Consider the following 20445-nt stretch of genomic DNA (forward strand, 5'->3'; position numbering starts at 1 on the left):
AGGTCAAAGGTTAACTCTGACGTCACAAGTGGGCTTAGTGATTCAAAGCATCATATGAGAGTGCATAATGTGTTAAAACGAGTAAAGGTGGCGGATAAATACAAACATGTACGTATCATTTTTAATCCGCCACCTTTACTCAGTTTAACCAATTATGTACTCTCATATGATGCTTTGCATCACTAAGCCCACTTGTGATGTCAGAGTTAACCTTTGACCTGCCTTTTTTGGCGTTGTTTTTCTGTTTGTTCTTATCTTCCCTCACTATTTAAAGTGCCTCCTCACAATGTATTTTACTTGACCTGATGAAGACGCTAGTCCAGCACTGAAACGCGTAGCCTAATTGCCTACTTATTATTTTTAAACCCAATATATGCCATTTATCACCTTTCTGTCTGGACTCCAATTTGAGGTTAGCAGCGCTGTACGTTGGTCCTCAATTTTTTCTCCTCAAATGTCTCAGCGAATAAATTTTATTCTTTGTGTATTTAGAATTTTACATTTTTTTAAATATGTTTTCTATATAAATACCTTGCAGTTCTTAAGATCTCTGCTTGCAGGCATTTATTAGGAACCTTCATTGTTTACTTCCTGAGGCTAAAAATCTGTCCTGGTCACGCGATGGACACACAGGTGTACGACTTGTTAGGCTGGGTTTACACGTTTTTTGCCGCGAACCATGGCACTACCACACTATTTTGCACGACTAGAAAAACGAAAACCTAAAAATGGCACTTTTTGTCACAGTTCGTGTAAAAAAAAAAAAAGGCATGAAGACCCAGCCTTATAGTTACAGTATGTGTATCAGTGCTGCACCTTGTAATGAGCTGAGCACATGTGTGTCCATCACATGACCAGGACCGATTTCCATCCTCTGGACGTAAACAATAAAGGTTACTTTTGAAAAAATGAAAGCAGAGATCTTTAAAACCATGAGGAGTGGATATAGAAAGTACATGGGAAAATTGTATAACTTTCTATTAAACAATAGATAACCGTTATACTGCAATACTCCTTTTAAGAAGATTTCCATCATATACCATCACTTGATATTCCTAGGCTTCCATACATGGCAGACCCGGAGGCCGTTGTCTGGCCCCCGGGTGCCATCACAAGCATCAGCAGGGGCACAATTTCATGGGGGCTGCCGATATGCTCCAAACCCCCTACATGCGGAGATCGAAACCGAGACCCGCATGTAACGGCAATGAGCCGCTGATTGGCAACAGTGGAGTGTCAGCTGTCAGGGACAGCTGACCACCCGGTTCCCGATGCACACTGTCACCGACACGGTCATCGACAGTGTGCATCGCGAACGGCAGTGACGTCCTGTCACTCTGACAGGAAGTTTATCAGGAGGCTGGTCCTGATTGGCAGACACGGAGGCCATTACTTGGCCTCCAGTCGCCATGCTAGCCATCTGCAAACCTCACGATTTCATTGTGAGGTCTGCCGATGTGCTAGAAACCCCTGAATGTGGTGATTGCAATCGATCATCGCAATTAAGGCGTTAATTGCCGAAATAAGCCGACAGTGTGCAGTGGGAACCACGCAGTAACTGTACGTCCCCGTGCGCTAAGACACTGGCCACATGGACGTACAGTTGCGTCGTGGTCCGCCTAGGGGTTAAGTAACAACAACAACATACTTCTAGGTTATATTCCATTGCAGTCTCCAAGTCATCCCGTTTTGCTGCAAGCTGAGCCAGGTTTTTATACGTTGAATACTTTAGCATCAAGCCAGGATGCTTTAGACCTTCTCGGTCATCACTCAAAGGGACAGCCTGAAATAAAGAACACATTTAGCATGAAGTATAATCATTTGAATAGCAGGTATACAAATATAGGCAACAACATGAAACATATTGAAGGATAAATAAGAGAACTGTTAAAAATATGGTTAGTGGCATCCACAGAGACATCGTTAGAGAAGTCGAATATTACATTATATGTCTATGATGGACAACTGAAGACCAACCAAGGAGAAGATACAGCATGCACCATACCCAGAGACAAGGCTCAGATAATGGACCACAAAAGCAATACAAGTCTACTGAACAGCAAATAGAAATACTTGTCTCTTGGGTATTCACCCTCAATGGACATAAACAAAGAATTCTGATTATCCCGTTAGTGACCGCCCCATAGTGTTTTTACGGCGGTCACTAACGGGATTTATTCCGATGCAATTGCCTTTTTACGGCGCTGCATCTGAATAAACAGAGAAGGGAGCCGTTAAATCTCCCTGCTCTCAGCTACCAGAGGTAGCGGAGGGCTGGGGGCATCCCTGCCCTAACGGGCGAGATCGATATCAGTATCGATCAAGCTTGTTTAACCCTTCAGATGCGGCGCTCAATAGCAAGCACCACATCGGAGTGGTTTTAGAGATGGAGGGGGCTCCCTGTCTCACCCCACCGGCACCCTGCGTAAGATCGCAGGGTGTCGGTGGCTTCTATGGCAGCCGGGGCACCTAATAAAGGCCCCCATGTCTGCCACTAGTTATGCCTGCTAGGCCATGAGAGAGGCATGGCCTAGCAGATGTCTGTCCGTTTTACACGGACAGGCACTAATACACTGCAAAACAAAAAGTATTGCAGTGTATTATAAAAGCGATCAGACGATCGCATAGTGAAGTCCACTAGTGGAACTAGTAAAAAAAATAAAAAATAAAAAATAAAAATATGAAAAACCCACTTTTTCCCCTTACAAAATGCTTTCCTTTTTTTTTTAAAAAGTTTAAAAGTTACACATATTTGGTATTGCCACGTCCATAACGAGCCCGACTATAAAGTTATTACATTATTTAACCCGCACGGTGAACGACGTACAAAATGAAATTAAAAACAATGCAAAAATTGCTGTTTTCTGTGAATCCTGCCTTAAAACATATGTGATAAAAAGTGATCAAAAAGTCAAACCTATTCCAAAATGATACAAATAAAAACTACAAGTCGCCCTGCAACAAAAAAAAAAGACCTCATACAGCTGCATTGGCGAAAAAATAAAGTTATGGCTCTTGAAATATGGAGATACAAAAACAAATAATTTTGAAAAAAAAAAAAAGTGTTTTCACTGTGTAAAAGTAGTAAAACATAAAAAAATCTACATATATTTGGTATCGCTGCAATTGTGTTAATTATACCACACGGTAAACAGCGTAAATTTAGGACGCAAAAGTGTGGCAAAATTGCTATTTTTTTTCTATCCCCACCCAAAAAAAGTTCAGAAAAGTTAATCAATAAATTCTATGTACCCCAAAATGGTGCTCTTAAAAAATACAACTTGTCCTGCAAAAAACAAGACCTTATACAGCTATGTCGACGCAAAAATAAAGAAGTTATAGCTCTTGGAACGAGACTATGGAAACTTAAAAATAGCTTGGTCATTAAGGTCTAAAATAGGCTGGTCACTAAGGGGTTAAACCTTCCCCCTTCACGCACTCCCAGGCAAACTTCACCTCTTTCTTGCTTGCGGTCGGAATATCTAACAGGCACCCCTGCCCTACCCAGTTTACCACCCAAAACCCTAGAGGCTTTGGGTGATCTATTCACCTCTGCAGAATTAAATGCAGCAATCTCTGCCCTTCCTCCAGGGAAAAGCCCGGGACCTGATGGTTGTACGGCTACATTTTTATAAACCTTTGTGCGACGAACTTGCTCTACTCATTCTTGCATCGTTTAACACCATCTCTGACCTGACCTCCTTGCCGCCATTGTTCGTACATGTTCATGTGACAGTGACCGCTAGGGAGGGTATGGACCCCCGCCCAAGTTAAAGGCCTATTCCACTCATTAACACAGATGCCAAATTATTTGCAAAACTCATAGCGACGCAACCGGGGGCCATACTTGGGGACCAGATGTGATTGGACCAAGTGGGATTTGTTCCTTCTAGAGAGGCTCAAGACAAAAACTCTCAAGACCTTCTCTGCTATATCTACTCATCTCCCATGCATGATGCTCTCTCTAGATGCAGAGAAAGCCTTTGACCGAGAGGACTCGGGATTCCTAACCAATATGTGTCAGGACTCGACTATGCTGTAACAGATTTTGCCCTTTGGAGTATGTTCAGACGGTATGTTTGCTGTCGGACCCCCATCAATCATATAATGATGACCTATCCTTTGGATAGGTCATCAGTATGAAAAACCGCCCTGCACCCGGGCAACCCCTTTAACCCCTTCCCGCTCCTTGACGTACTATTACGTCATGGCAGCTGTATCGTTCGCGCTCCATGCCGTAATAGTACGTCTCGGGAGTAACGGCCGTTTCGGCCGTCCTCCCGACACATACAGGAGCTGTGGCGCTGCTGTCTTGTTCAGCAGCTGTCACAGCTCCTACAGCGGGGACCGATCGCTGTGTCCCCGCTGATTAACCCCTTAAAAGCCGCGTTCTATAGAGATCGCGGCTTTTTAGGGGTTAAGCTGCCATCGCCGGCCTGCTACGCGATAGCGGCCGGCGATGGTGACTATGGCAACCGGACACCAAACAATGGCGTCCGGCTATGCCATAGACGGAAGCCTAGTGGGTCCTGACAACGTCAGGACCCACTATGCTTGCTGTCAGTGAGTAGCTGACAGTTCTAATACACTGCACTACGCATGTAGTGCAGTGTATTAGAATAGCGATTAGGGCCTCCTGCCCTCAAGTCCCCTAGTGGGACAAAGTAATAAAGTTAAAAAAAAGTTAAAAAAAGATGTGTAAAAATAAGAAAATAAAAGATTTAAAAGTAATAAAAGTAAAAATCACCCTTTTTCCCTTATCAGTCCTTTATTATTAATAAAAATATATAAACAAACAAATAAACTATACATAATTGGTATCGCCGCGTCCGTAACGGTCTGAACTACAAAATTATTTCATTATTTATCCCGCACGGTGAACGCCGTAAAATAAAATAATAATAAACCGACCACAATCACAATTCTTTGGTCACTTCACCTCCCAAAAAATGGAATAAAAAGAGATCAAAAAGTCGCATGTACCTAAAAATGGTCCTGATCGAAACTACAGTTCGTTACGCAAACAATAAGTCCTCGCACGGCTTTATTGATTGAAAAATAAAAACGTTCTGGCTCTTAGAATAAGGGAACACAAAAAGTGAATGATTGTTTACAAAACGTATTTTATTGTGCAAACGCCATAAGACATAAAAAAAAACTATAAACATCTGGTATCGCTGTAATCGTATCGCCCCGCAGAATAAAGTGAATGTGTCATTTATAGCGCACGGTGAACGCTGTAAAAAAACCGAAAAAAAAAACCAATCGTACAATTGCTGTTTTTTAGTCACCACGCCACCTAAAAATAGAATAAAAACTGATCAAAAAGCCGCATGCACCCCAAGAAAACTACAATGGATTCCTCAAGGGGTCTAGTTTCCAAATTGGGGTCACTTTTGGGGGGTTCCCAATGTTTTGGCACCACAAGACCTCTTCAAACCGGACATGGTGCCTAATAAAAAGGAGGCCTCAAAATCCACTAGGTGCTCCTTTGCTTCGGAGGCCGGCGCTTCAGTCCATTACCGCACTAGGGCCACATGTGGGATATTTCTCAAAACTGCAGAATCTGGGCAATAAGTATTGAGTTGCGTTTCACTGATAAATCCTTTTGTGTTATAAAAAAAATGGTATAAAAAGGATTTTCTGACAAAAAAAAAATGTAAATTTCACCTCTACTTTGCTCTAAATTTTTGTGAAACACCTAAAGGGTTCATAAACTTTCTAAATGCTGTTGTGAATACTTTGAGGGGTCTAGTTTCTAAAATGGGGTGTTTGATAGGGGTTTCTAATATATGGGCCCCTCAAAGCAACTTCAGAACTAAACTGGAACCTAAAAAAATAAATAAATGAGGCAATACTTCGCTTCTTACATTATACTGATAATGAGCCGTGCCCACCCCGAGATGGCGCCAGTTTTGACCGTTTGTATAAACGGAGACCCCTATTAGACCGTTCCAGTGCCCGGTTTTCCCAAGCATACACCCCCGAGAAGTGTATTTCTATTGATGAGTCCCTGGTACATTTTAAAGGGAGGGTTCAATTCCGCGAGTACCTGCCGGGTAAGAGGGCAAGGTATGGCGTGAAGATGTATAAGCTGTGAGAGTGCATCAGGGTATACCTACAGGTTTAGGATATATGAAGGAAAGGCCACCCCCAAACCAGACTGCATCCTGGACTACAATAGGTACATGGGAGGGATGGACTTGTAAGATCAAGCCCTGAAGCCCTACAGCGCCATGCGGTGTGGTATAAGAAGCTGGCCGGGCACATCATACAGATGGCATTGTACAATGCGTACATGCTACGTCGATGTGCAGGCCAGACGGGAACTTTCCTGGAATTTCAAAAGGTGATTATCAAGAACCTAATCTTTAGGGACCAAGAAGTGGGGGCACCCAGTACTTCTGGAAGCGAGCCCACACGCATCGTACCAGGGCAACACTTTCCAGGAGAAGTTCCCCAAACTGGCAAGAAGGGAAAAAGTCAAAAGAGGTGCAAAGTCTGCTATAAGAGGGCGATAATGGATGACACAATATATCTATGTGACACGTGTCCCGAATAACCAGAGCTCTGTATGAAAGTGTTTTAAAATTTATCATACATCCCTTGGTTTATAATTTACCCCAATTTTACTTACCCTGATGCACTCCACACAGCTTATCCCCCCTCGTCTTTCCCCTCTGGGCCCTGCTGTGTCTCCAGGCAGCTGATAACAGCCACATGTAGGGTATTGCCATACCCGGGAGAACCCACATTACAGTTTATGGGGTGTAGGTCTCCGGTCAAAATGCTCACTACACCTCTAGATGAATGCCTTAAAGAGGCTCTGTCACCAGATTTTGCAACCCCTATCTGCTATTGCAGCAGATAGGCGCTGCAATGTAGATTACAGTAACGTTTTTATTTTTAAAAAACGAGCATTTTTGGCCAAGTTATGACCATTTTCGTATTTATGCAAATGAGGCTCGCAAAAGTACAACTGGGCGTGTTGAAAAGTAAAAGTACAACTGGGCGTGTATTATGTGCGTACATCGGGGCGTGTTTACTACTTTTACTAGCTGGGCGTTGTGTATAGAAGTATCATCCACTTCTCTTCAGAACGCCCAGCTTCTGGCAGTGCAGATCTGTGACGTCACTCACAGGTCCTGCATTGTGTCGGCACCAGAGGCTACAGTTGATTCTGCAGCAGCATCAGCGTTTGCAGGTAAGTAGCTACATCGACTTACCTGCAAACGCCGATGCTGCTGCAGAATCATCTGTAGCCTCTGGTGCCGATGTGTCCTCGCTCGTCTGACACGATGCAGGACCTGTGAGTGACGTCACAGCGTGATCTCTGGAGAACACGGCTGTGTCTGCACTGCCAGAAGCTGGGCGTTGTGAAGAGAAGTGGATGATACTTCTATACACAACGCCCAGCTAGTAAAAGTAGTAAACACGCCCCGATGTAGGCACATAATACACGCCCAGTTGTACTTTTACTTTTCAACACGCCCAGTTGTACTTTTGCGAGCCTCATTTGCATAAATACGAAAATGGTCATAACTTGGCCAAAAATGCTCGTTTTTAAAAAATAAAGACGTTACTGTAATCTACATTGCAGCGCCTATCTGCTGCAATAGCAGATAGGGGTTGCAAAATCTGGTGACAGAGCCTCTTTAAGGGTGTAGTTTTTAAAACGGGGTCACTTCTTGCGGGTTTCAACTGTACTGGTACCTCAGGGGCTTCTGCATACATGACTTCGCACTAGAAAATCCCCAGTAGGCCAAATGGTGGTCCTTTCCTTCTGAGCCCTCCCATGGGCCCAAACGGCAGTTTATCACCACAAATGGGGTATTGCGGCACTCAGAACAAATTGCGCAACAGAATGGGGTATTTTGTTTCTTGTGAAAATAAGAAATTTTCTGCCAAAACTACATATTATTTGAAAAAAATAATTTTGTTTTCATTCCCAGCCCAATTCAAATAAGTTCTGTGAAAAAACTATGGGGTCAAAATGGTCACAACACCCATAAATGAATTCCTTGAGGGGTTTAGTTTCCAAAATGGGGTCATTTGTGGTGGGTTTCTATTGCTTTGATACCTCTGGGGCTCTGCAAATGCGACATGGCACCCGAAAACCAAACCAGCAAAATCTGTACTCCAAAGAACACACAGCGCTCCTTCCCTTCTGAGGCCTCCCATGGGCCCAAACGGCAGTTTATTGCCACAAATGGGGTATTGATGCACTCAGGAGAAATTGGGCAACAAAATTGAGTATTTTGTTCCCTGTGAAAATAAGAAATTTTGGTAAAAAATTACATCTTATTGGAAAAAATTTCATTTTTTTTAATGTCACAGCCCAATTGAAATAGGTGCTGTGAAAAAACTGTGTGGTCAAAATGCTAACAACAACCATAAATGAATTCCTTGAGGGGTGTAGTTTCCAAAATGGGGTCACTTTTGGTGGGTTTCCATTGCTTTGATACCTCTGAGGCTCTGCAAATGCGACATGGCACCCGAAAACCAATCCAACAAAATCTGGACTCCAACAAACATATAGCGCTCCTTTCCTTCTGAGCCCTCCCATGGGCCCAAACGGCAGTTTATCACCACAAATGGGGTATTGCCACACTAAGGACAAATTGGGCAACAAAATGGGGTATTTTGTTCCCTGTGAAAATAAGAAATTTTGATCACAAATGACATTTTATTGGAAAAAATGACATTTTTTTAATTTCAGAGCCCAATTCAAATACGTGCTGTGAAAAAACTGTGCGGTCAAAATGGTAACAACAACCCTAAATGAATTCCTTGAGGGGTGTAGTTTCCAAAATGGGGTCACTATTGGGGGATTCCTACTGTTTTGGCACCTCAACACCTCTTCAAACCTGGCATGCTGCCTAAAATATATTCTAATAAAAAAGAGGACTCAAAATGCACTAGGTGCTTCTTTGCTTCTGGGGCTTGTGTTTTAGTCCACGAGCGCAGTAGGGCCACATGTGGGACATTTCTAAAAACTGCAGAATCTGGACAATACATATTTAGTAGTGTTTCTCTGGTAAAACCTTCTGTGTTACAGAAAAAAAAATGAATAAAATTGAAATTCAGCAAGAAAAATGAAATTTGCAAATTTCACCTCCACTTTGCTTTAATTCCTGTGAAATGCCTGAAGGGTTAAAAAACTTTCTAACTGCTGTTTTGAATACTTTGAGGGGTCTAGTTTTTAAAATGGGGTGTTTTATCAGGGTTTCTAATACACAGGCCCCACAAAGCCACTTCAGAACTCAAGAGGTACCTTAAAAAAAAGGCTTTTGAAATTTTCTTAAAAATATGAGAAATTGCTGTTTATGTTCTAAGCCTTGTAACGTCCAAGAAAAATAAAAGAATGTTCAAAAAACGATGCCAATCTAAAGTAGACATATGGGGAATGTGAACTAGTAACTATTTTGGGTGGTATAACCGGCTGTTTTACAAGCAGATGCATTTAAATTCTGAAAAATGCAATTTTTTCAAAATTTTCTCTACATTTTGCAATTTTTCACCAATAAACACTGAATATATCGACCAAATTTTACCACGAACATGAAGCCCAATGTGTCACGAGAAAACAATCTCAGAATCGCTTGGGTAGGTTAAAGCATTCCGACGTTATTACCACATAAAGTGAAATATGTCAGATTTGAAAAATGGGCTCTGAGCCTTAAGGCCAAAACTAGGCTGCGTCCTTAAGGGGTTAAAGAGGCTCTGTCACCACATTATAAGTGCCCTATCTCCTAAATAAGGAGATGGGCGCTATAATGTAGGTGACAGCAGTGATTTTTATTTAGAAAAACTATCTATTTTTACCACGTTATTATTGATTTTAGCTTTATGCTAATGACTTTCTTAATGCCCAACTGGGTGTGTTTTTACTTTAGACCAAGTGGGCGTTGTACAGAGGAGTGTATGACGCTGACCAATCAGCGTCATACACTTCTCTCCATTCATTTACACAGCGAATAGGCATCCTGCTAGATCAGTATGTGCTGTCTTAGGGTATGTTCACATGGCCTATTTTCTGCCGTTTTTCGGGCCATAAACAGCCGCAAAACGGCCAAAAAATCGGAAGCCTCCAAACATCTGCCCATTGATTTTAATGGGAAAACGGCGTTCTGTTCCGACGGAACGTTTTTCACTGTGTTTTTTACTTGCAAAAAAACGGCAGCGAAAAAGAAGTGCAGGTCACTTCTTGGGACGTTTTTGGAGACGTTTTTCATTGACTATCAAAAAAACCTCCAAAAACGTCCGTAAAAAACGGCGCAAAAAACACAGCGAAAATCGCGAGTGGCACAAAAAATGTCTGAAAATCAGGAGTTTTCCCTTGAAAACAGCTCCGTATTTTGAGACGTTTTGGACTCTGCGTGTGAACATAACCCCTCATACTGACACATTAACGTTACTAAAGTGTTTAGACAGTGAATAGACATTCCTTCCAGCCAGGACGGGATGTCTATTCACAATCCCGACACTTCGCTAATGTTTCTCTGGTACTTACAGCAGAGCAAAGCGTAATCTCGCTGTAACCTGTCATTAACAGCGAGATCTCGCGAGATTACGCTTTGCTCTGCTGTAAGTCCCACAGAAACGTTAACGAAGTGTCGGGATTGTGAATAAACATCCCGTCCTGGCTGGAAGGATTGTCTATTCACTGGTTAAACACTTCAGTAACGTTAATGCGTCAGTATAAGACAGCACATACTGATCTAGAAGTATCCCTATGCGCTGTGTAAATGAATGGAGAGAAGTGTATGACGCTGATTGGTCAGCGTCATACACTCCTCTGTACAACGCCCACTTGGTCTAAAGTAAAAACACGCCCAGTTGGGCATTAAGAAAGTAATTGGCATAAAGCTAAAAAACAAAACAAAAAAAAACCAAAACAAACTCTAATAACGTGGTAAAAATAGATCGTTTTTCTAAATAAAAAGCATTACTGTCACCTACATTATAGCGCCGATCTCCTTATGTAGGAGATAGGGCACTTATAATGTGGTGACAGAGCCTCTTTAAGCACAAAGGTGACGTCACTCTCTGGCTGCTGTGTTGATCTTCAATTAATTTACGAGTATACGACACATCACTTGTGACATGCCATGTATGGGCTGTTCTGTTGTAACGCGCAGGCGCGGTCCCTGCTGTTATCTCGAGAACAGTAGGGACGTAGAGAACAGCAGGGACCGCGAGAACAGAAGGGACAGCGCATGCGCGTTACGGTTTGTGCAACAGAACAGCCCATATACGGCACAAGTGACGTGTCGTATACCCTGAAAGGAATTGAAGATCAACACAGCGGCCAGAGCAGAGAGTGACGTCACCCGTCAAGTTCCCCCCGGCAGGATCTGGAAACAAGGACACTTTGGAAAATATAAGTATATTACAAATGTATTTACATTTATAAATTACAAGCATTAACAGTCATTTTATCTCGGACAACCCCTTTAACTTTGCTCACCACGATTTAAGCTAGACTTGTCTGAAAGGGACCGGAAAGATTTTTCATGGATTGGTCGGGCTAATATTTTAAAAATGTATATTTAATTCGGTTTCAATTTATACCTGTCCTGTCCACCCAGATAATTTTTCTTGGCTACCTCCCAACTTTTCTGTCGTTTCATCTGGGCATGTTCACATCCCAAAATAGCTAAAACAATACTTATGAGGGCTAAATCTGGGCCCGACTAACAGCCTAAATGAATAACGTCACACTTACAGCACTCCCATGGACACTCTTTCCCGTCTATGCCCTCCCACAAGACTACTTGCTATGATATAACAGGTTTTCACACTCTTCATTTACATTGTATACAATATTTTGATACACAATAAGCAGAACGAATGGTTTCTATATATGGCTCGTACTTATGTAATAATATGTAATTACCGCAGACTATCAATGCCTTTTTTTGTTAGGCCCGATATTTCCCAAATTTTTATTTTCTTTATCCCTGTTTGACAAGCTTTAGGCTATGTTAGGCTATGTTCACACGGAGTATTTTGCAGGAGGAATATCTGCCTCAAAATTCCGTTTGGAAGTTTGAGGCTGATTTTCCTCTCCCTGCACGCCGATTTTCTCTGCGTTTTTCGCCCGCGGCCATTGAGCGCCGCATGCATAAAACACCGCGAAATACGCTTTCTCTGCCTCCCATTGAAGTCAATGGGAGGTCAGAGGCGGAAGCGCCCGAAGATAGGGCATGTCGCTTCTTTTTCCCGCGAGGCAGTTTTACTGCTCACGGGAAAAAGACGCCGACGCCTCCCATTGAAATCAATGGGAGGCATTTTCGGGCCGTTTTTGCCGAGTTTTGCGACGCGGTTTCCGCGTCAAAGAACTCGGCAAAATAGTCCGTGTGAACATAGGCTGGGTTCACACTGAGTTTTTTGCAGGAGGAAAATCTGCCTCAAAATTCTGTTTGGAATTGTGAGGCAGATTTTGCTCTGCCTGCACGCCGATTTTCGCAGCGTTTTTTGCGTAAATGCCCGAAGATAGGGAATGTCCCTTATTTTTCCGCTCGCGGGAAAAAAAAACGCCTCCGCCTCCCATTGAAATCAATGGGAGCCATTTTCGGCCGTTTTTTGGCGCATTTTCCAACGCAGTTTCAGCATCAAAAAACTTAGTGTAAACTGGCCCTTAGACGTCTTAATAAAGCTTTGAATAATTAACCCCTTCCCGCCGCAGCCCTTTTTCAGATTTTCATTTTCGTTTTTTCCTCCCCACCTTCCAAAAGCCATAACGTTTTTATTTTTCCGTCGATATAGTCCTATGAGGGCTTGATTTTTGCGGGACGAGTTGTAGTTTTTCGTAGCACCATTTATTTTGCCGTATAATGTACTAGGAAATCGTAAAAAATTATTTGTGGGGTAGAAAATGAAAAAAAAACAGCGATTCCTCCATTGTTTTTTGCGCATCGTTTTTACGGAATTCACTGCGCAATTAAAACAACATGTTAACTTTATTCTGCGGGTCAATGCGATTACGGTGATACCAAATATATATAGTTTTTTTCTATATTTTACTACTTTTACAAGTAAAAACCTAAGTGTAAAAAAGAAAATTTATTTTGTGTCGCCAAATTCCGAGAGCCATAACTTTTTTATTTTTCCGTCGATTAAGCGGTATGAGGGCTTATTTTTTGCGGGATAAGCTGTCGTTTTTAATTATACCATTTTGGTGTACATGCAACGTTTTGATCACTTTTTATTTCATTTTTTGTGGGAGATGAGGTGACCAAAAAATAGACATTCTGGCGTTTACAATTTTTTTTCTTTTACGGCGTTCACCATGCGGGTTAAATAATGATATATTGTAATAGTTCAAACTTTTACGGACGAGGCGATACCAATTATGTTTATTTATTTTTTTTACTATGCTCTAGGGGGAAAATGGGAAAAGGGGGGGTTTTTTGAACTTTTAATTTTTTTTACATAAAAGACAACAACTTTATTTAACTTATTTTTACTTTTATTACTCCCCCTAGGGGACTTCAACCAGCGATCGTTAGATCGCTTGCACGATATACTGAAATACTAATGTATTGCAGTATATCGTGATTCTGACAGGCATCTATTAAGCCGTGCCGGAGGCAGGGCTTAATAGGAGCACAAAGATGGCGGACCTGTGGTCCTTAATTAGGCCCACAGGCAACCATCGCCCCCCCCCCGCGATTGTGTTGCGGGGGGCGCGATGAGCTGCTAGAGTAGGTCGTCCCCCTCTTTCTAACGATTTAAATGCTGCGCTCGTTACCCTGAAGTGTCAGCTGTAACAAACAGCCGACACCGGCATCGTATGGGGCGGGTTCACTCCGTGAGCCCGTTCCATACTTCCCCTGCCCGACTTTGGCGTATGGATACGTCAAATGTCGGGAAGGGGTTAAAAAAAAGCAAATATGAAAACAATAATAAAACTAGATGAAGAGACAGACAGTTAAACGACTCATTTCACTCACTTCCTGCAGAAGACGGGTATCCAACAGCTGATGATAGGCCTGCGAGGACTCATCATAGCGGTCAAGCTTCTGTAGGTCCAAGGCCTTGTGATAAAGTGCAAATGCCTCTGCTTCCTACAAAGAGAATGACGAAACAATCATTCCGCACGTATGGGCACACTATGGCAACTTCAAAGGCTGCGCTCACCTGGGCCTCTTTGGTCTGCGTTTTGTGACTTTTAAAAGCTTCTTCATGTTCTCCTTCTACAGTAGAGGCTGCATTTAGGGCTGCTATACGAATCTAGTGACAAATAAGGCAAATATTTAGGATGTCAAACATTCGGTAATAATGTAAAACTTGACAGTAACTTGAATTACCATTCTGAATGATTCAGCGTGCGTTGTCACAGCTACAGACAGGTATCTATTCTGAATGATTCAGCGTGCGTTGTCACAGCTACAGACAGGTATCCATTCTGAATGATTCAGCGGGTGATGTCACAGCTACAGACAGGTATCCATTCTGAATGATTCAGCGTGTGATGTCACAGCTACAGACAGGTATCCATTCTGAATGATTCAGCGTGCGTTGTCACAGCTACAGACAGGTATCCATTCTAAAAGAAAGAAGCAAATTTAAATAATTGTTCCTGCGGTTAGAATCTCCACGAACGAGAACAATAGATAACAAAGAATTACAAGCATTTCATGATGGTGAGGACTGAAAAAAGATTTTGAAACATTGGAGATTTTTGGGCTGAAATTCTATTAAGCAACAAATGATCCAGGCGGTGTCAAAATAGAAATATCCGGTACAGTTAAAAAAATAATAATTAGTGAACAATCTGGATTCTTAGCCAAATTATTTTTGTGTGTATGGCACCATTGCTCATGGAAGATATAGACTATCCTTAAGCAGAAAAGCTGTCAAGGCATCCCGGCATGTATTTTCCAGCTTTTGCACACGTTGGGATATATAATACGGTCCTATGCAGTGCTGGACGGAGATGGAGCGATTGTGCATGATCGTTCTATGTGCTCTTCCTATACTGAAAGCCAGGGAGCCACACGGAATCAGTGGAAACCAAAGAAAACTAACTGACTGCCAATGCAGGTGTATGGAAATCTAGCTTTACATTTTAAAACCTGATGTACATTGCAGAAATGTAACACTGGCCAGGAGGAAGCCATAGAAACATGATGTATACGAACATAGGGCCAATATGGGTGGAAATACTCAGAAATATTATGAAAATTATGGTTTCAAATTAAAGAGATGATATAAAACGCAGGCAGTCACAGCCGACATCTGGATCCTGACCTTCCCCAAGGCTCATGGGGCAATCTCTCCTGCGACTTGCTGGCCTGGTGATAATAACATCACCCGCTAATTACTAATTAGACAGCTAGATATCATGTGACAGCACAGTGCAGAATGACAAGTCACTGGTGCTGCAGGGGAAGACATACATACAGGTGAAGAACCTCATAGGATAGATAGATAGATAGATAGATAGATAGATAGATAGATAGATAGATAGATAGATAGATAGATAGATCTGAGATAGATAATTATGAGAGATTTTGTGTTCGTATCAATAAAATTGGATTGATTTAAAAAAAAAGATAATTATGAGAGATAGATAGATCTGAGATCGATAGATAGATAGGATAGATCTGAGATAGATAGGTCATAGATAGATAGATCTGCTCCATATGTAAACACATGATATCTAGAAGTCAGCTGTATCTAGCTAGAAATGAAGCTCACACGTTACAATGTAATGATATAATACATAGTGCACACTGCTCTTGTATAAAACCGGCTCTCAATAAAGCTATGTCCAAGTGAATGAATGAGGGCGCTCGGCCTGGTAACGCCTCCCCCTCTCCTCTGTGCACCTGACAGCCGTCCAGGTTACCCAGCGCTCAGGGCTGCGTTAGCTCTTTCAGCAGGAAGAATTACCGGAAAGAAACCGTAAACCTCACCTCTGGTCACCACGGCAACCGTCTCCCGCACTCATCGGTGTAGGATCATTTGCACCCAGTAGTATCGCAGCGACCAGTAGGCTAGGCTCCCTGCCACAAAGTGGCCAATCACGGCATTCCTTTTTGCCAGCCAACCAAATGGAGAGGCGTACTGGTAGTCAATGCAGTACACCCGGAAAATCCTATGCCGTAAAAGAGTTGAAAGCAACATCGCCCTCTAGAGGAAGTCACTTGTTTTTGTTTTTCCGCTTTGCAGAATTGCACGTTTTTAGCGTAATGGGCAATGGGCGTAGTGTGCGCCAGAAAGCTGCCAGGATGCCAAGAATGCCATCATAACTTGGGCTTTTTATAGGTTGTCTTTTAGATGTTGTTCCTGGAAAGGCCCGAGGCCAAATACGGCTGCATTTTACGTAAACAACCGATGATCTGGATATGTTCACAGAGTTTTTTCAGGTGTATTTTGGAGCGTAAACGGTCCCATTGTACGCTTCGAAATACGCCTAAAAATGCCTACAAACCGCTTACCATTGTTTTCAATGGTTAAAAAACGGGTATTGCATACGAGGAGTAATTTTACGCTGAAAATGCAAAAAACTGCGTAAAATTGCGCTTTAAACGCCGTAAACATCTTAAAATACGGAGGCTGAACGCATCCAAACATCTGCCCATTGATGGGCACCGCTGTTTTTAAAAACGGCGCGTAAAAAAACGCTGTGTAAAAAAGAAGTGCATGTCACTTCTTGAGCCGCTTTTGGAGCCGCTTTTGGAGCCGTTTTACATTGTCTCAAATGAAGAACGTCTGTAAAAAACGCCTGATGCATGGCTGTAAATCAGAGGCTGTTTTCGCCTGAAAAACGGATGAAAATAGGCCGTGTGAACATACCCTTAAAGTTAATTTTGAAAACTTTCCACAGGTAATATAGGGTATGTTATAGATCAGTGTATTCCTGCTGTGCAAACGTGAGTGCAGAACTTTTCATATCTATACATTAGGGCTGGGCGATTATGACTGAAATCAGAACCACTATTAATTGAACTGGTAACCTCGAATAAGATTATTGAACGATTATTTCGACCACACCCCTTTTTTGCATGCTACGCCATTAAATTAATATTTATCCCCTGAGCCTGCTGTATACTACTGAATATAATATACCACCTGACACTGCCCCCCACACAGTATAATGCCCCATAGTGCTCCCCACACTGTATAATGCCCCATAGCTGCCCCCATATTTCATAATGCCCCCATAGCTGCCCTCTACACAGTATAATGCCCCCATTACTACCTTCCACACAGTATAATGCCCCCCATAGCTGCCCTCCACACAGTATAATGCCCCCCATAGCTGCCCTCCACACAGTATAATGCCCCCATTACTACCTTCCACACAGTATAATGCCCCCCATAGCTGCCCTCCACTCAATATAATGCCCCCCATAGCTGCCCTCCACACAGTATAATGCCCCCCATTGCTGACCTCCACACAGTATAATGCCCCCCATAGCTGCCCTCTACACAGTATAATGCCCCCATTACTACCTTCCACACAGTATAATGCCCCCCATAGCTGCCCTCCACACAGTATAATGCCCCCCATAGCTGCTCTCCACACAGTATAATGCCCCCATTACTACCTTCCACACAGTATAATGCCCCCCATAGCTGCCCTCCACACAATATAATGCCCCCCATAGCTGCCCTCCACACAGTATAATGCCCCCCATTGCTGACCTCCACACAGTATAATGCCCCCCATAGCTGCCCTCCACACAGTATAATGCCCCCATAGCTGTCCCCAAACAGTATAATGCCTCCATAACTACCCTCCACACAGTATAATGCCCCCCATAGCTACCCTCCACACAGTATAATGCCCCCCATAGCTGACCTCCACACAGTATAATGCCCCCCATAGCTGACCTCCACACAGTATAATGCCCCCCATAGCTACCCTCCACACAGTATAATGCCCCCCATAGCTGACCTCCACACAGTATAATGCCCCCCATAGCTGACCTCCACACAGTATAATGCCCCCCATAGCTGACCTCCACACAGTATAATGCCCCCCATAGCTGACCTCCACACAGTATAATGCCTCCATAACTACTCTTCACACAGTATAAAGTCCCCAATTGGATTCAACTGTATCTGCGTCCTGAAGATGCAGATAGTTCAAACCGGGAATTTTTTTTTATAAAACCGAAGGATGAAGTCGATTAATTGCACTGAATTTCGATTTTGGTTATTTTTCAATTAATTGCCCAGCTCTAATGTACGTGTTTTATGCCTATATGGAGAATATAGGAAAATGCAGTTGCACACATCTATCTATTTATGATATGGCCAGTGGAGAGACCTAATGCACGATACATATACGATGGGCGGATACATGTCGATGTTCCACCGTGGTCGCCCCCCTATTGGCTGCCTCTGATGTCCGTCGGAGGAGATGGGAGTTACTGCCCCTCTCCACCACATACCATTGGACAGTGCCGGTATGTTCTGATTGGCTCCTGGTGTGACTCACTGATTGGTCCGCCGGGATGTCGATCATGCCTGATGGGAGGCTTGGCCGTATTGACGGGTTGGGATTGGTCAGCCTGGTTGTCAGCTGTTCTTTCCGGGAAGCATAATACAGCTTCGTATTTTCGGTGCCCTATCAAAAAGCCCCTGAACCCCTGAGGACGCTGTCTAGCACAGCGAAACATGTCGCGGGGGGGGGCTCTGACACTCTATTTTAATCTAATATGTACCTCCGTTGGCCTCTGCTTATACCATCTGTTTGACCCGGCGTTCTGCAGCCGCCGAGCAATACTGACTAAACACACACATGGTCTTGTCTGCACTGCCTATTGTTACTCTTTAAACGGAGGAAATGTTACAACCTTTTAACCAATAAGTGTAGTTAGTCCTTTTGCTTAAAAATAAGCACAATAAAGTTAGTTCATTTATTTATTTATCTATGACAGTTGGAGCAGGAGGAATTTATCTGCTGGTAGCCGTTTTTGTAAATAAAATGACTATATGGAGAGCACCAAAAAAGCCAGAGTCAATTAATTCATAGTCCCAAAAAAGTATGTAATGAATAAATATCCTTGTTAATATATAATATATAATGTCTAAAGGGGAAAGACAGGGCTTACAAGCCCATCATAAGCATGGTCGTAGCGGTGAAACCACCCTCTTAATGAAACAATAACCTAAAAGACGGAGTCTGACACACCGAAAATTAATTAAAAAGTGAACATTTTTATTGGAACAAGTATACAAGAAATGACGAAAGACGCATTAAAATTAGAGATGATTGCCACAGTATGAGAGAATACCAGAGAGTAATGTGTGCAAATATAATGCACAGGATATATATACACGATACTATATCAATGTTAGAAGGATAGAACTGTGATGCATAATACCTTGCATCCAGAATATTTGGTAAAGATCACAAATAAATAACGAATATTAGTTAAAACGAAATGCAAAGGGTGCAAACACAGCAGCCAGATACATCCGTATGATAGGTAAACTAATGGATGTATATGGTAGGATAAAAGCACGGAAGGCAAAGGAAGCCTATATGAAAATAACTCTAGGTTAGAGCACCTTACCCATATCACAGTCAACGATTCTGGGGTTTTCAATTTATTTTTTTTACGCCGTTCACTGTGTGAGTCAAATAATACCATATTGTAATAGTTTCTGACTTTTACGGACGCAGCAATACCAGTTTTTTTAATTATTTTTACATTGTGCTTGGGGAAAACGGGAAAAGGTTATTGTTGTTTTTTTTAACTTTTACAATTTTATTACACTCCTAACCTGTTTTTTTTTTACACATTTTATTAGTTCCCCTAGGGGACTTGAACCCGCAATCATTAGATCATTGGTACAATACACTACAATCCATAGATGAGTTATGGAAACAGCGTAACTCCCATGGTAGTGAATGGCAGTTACAGAAGCAGCGTAGCATGCTATTGTAAAGGATCTGCCAGGCACAGCGGGGTTAACTCCCAGAACTAATCAGTCAGCACCTGAGAATACATCCCTGAGACTGACTCCTGCTTCCACCATTCAGGCTGGCAGGCTTAGGAATGGGAGAGCCTATCGTAACCTGGCCAGACTCAGCTAGCTCCCGCCCTCGGTCTATTTAAGCCTGCACTTCCTGTCCCTCTGTGCTTGTTATTGCTTGTGATTCTTTCCTTGTGGTTCCTGGCCCAGCTACAGCTCCTGCTATTTTTGATCCTGCTCCATACAGACCCTGGCTTACCGACTACTCTTCTGCTTTTCGTTTTGTTCCCCTGCAATTCCGGCTAAGGGTACTTAGGGAAAATCATGACTCCGCACTATGTGGCCATCCAGGCATCCTGGGTACCAAACACCTCATTACCAGAAATTATTGGTGGCCTGGGTTGCCTAAAGACGTTAAGGCCTACGTCGCCGCTTGTGAGGTTTGTGCTAGGTCCAAGACTCCCAGGTCCCGACCAGCGGGCTTACTGCGTTCGTTGCCCA

At 42.7% G+C, this 20445-nt stretch overlaps 1 protein-coding gene across 6 annotated transcripts in view; it reads right to left on the reverse strand.

The window, feature by feature from the left end:
• The window catches only part of CABIN1 (calcineurin binding protein 1), a 127893-nt gene extending 111867 nt beyond the window's left edge, over positions 1 to 16026 (reverse strand). For 5 of the 6 annotated variants that reach the window (XM_075832073.1, XM_075832067.1, XM_075832077.1 and 2 more), the window contains exons 1-5: positions 15927 to 16026; positions 14316 to 14554; positions 14146 to 14238; positions 13959 to 14072; positions 1649 to 1783 (exon numbers count right to left, since the gene is read on the reverse strand). In XM_075832073.1, the coding sequence (XP_075688188.1) occupies positions 1649 to 1783; positions 13959 to 14072; positions 14146 to 14238; positions 14316 to 14318 (345 nt within the window). In that variant the 5' untranslated portion in view covers positions 14319 to 14554; positions 15927 to 16026. Of the gene's footprint in view, positions 1 to 1648; positions 1784 to 13958; positions 14073 to 14145; positions 14239 to 14315; positions 14555 to 15839; positions 15864 to 15926 lie in introns of those variants that run through there. The other variant, XM_075832053.1, reaches the window with a different exon arrangement.
• Between the last annotated feature and the right edge of the window lie 4419 nt (positions 16027 to 20445).

This window comes from Rhinoderma darwinii, chromosome 1 (genome assembly GCF_050947455.1).
Source record: "Rhinoderma darwinii isolate aRhiDar2 chromosome 1, aRhiDar2.hap1, whole genome shotgun sequence".
Lineage (NCBI taxonomy): Eukaryota > Metazoa > Chordata > Amphibia > Anura > Rhinodermatidae > Rhinoderma > Rhinoderma darwinii.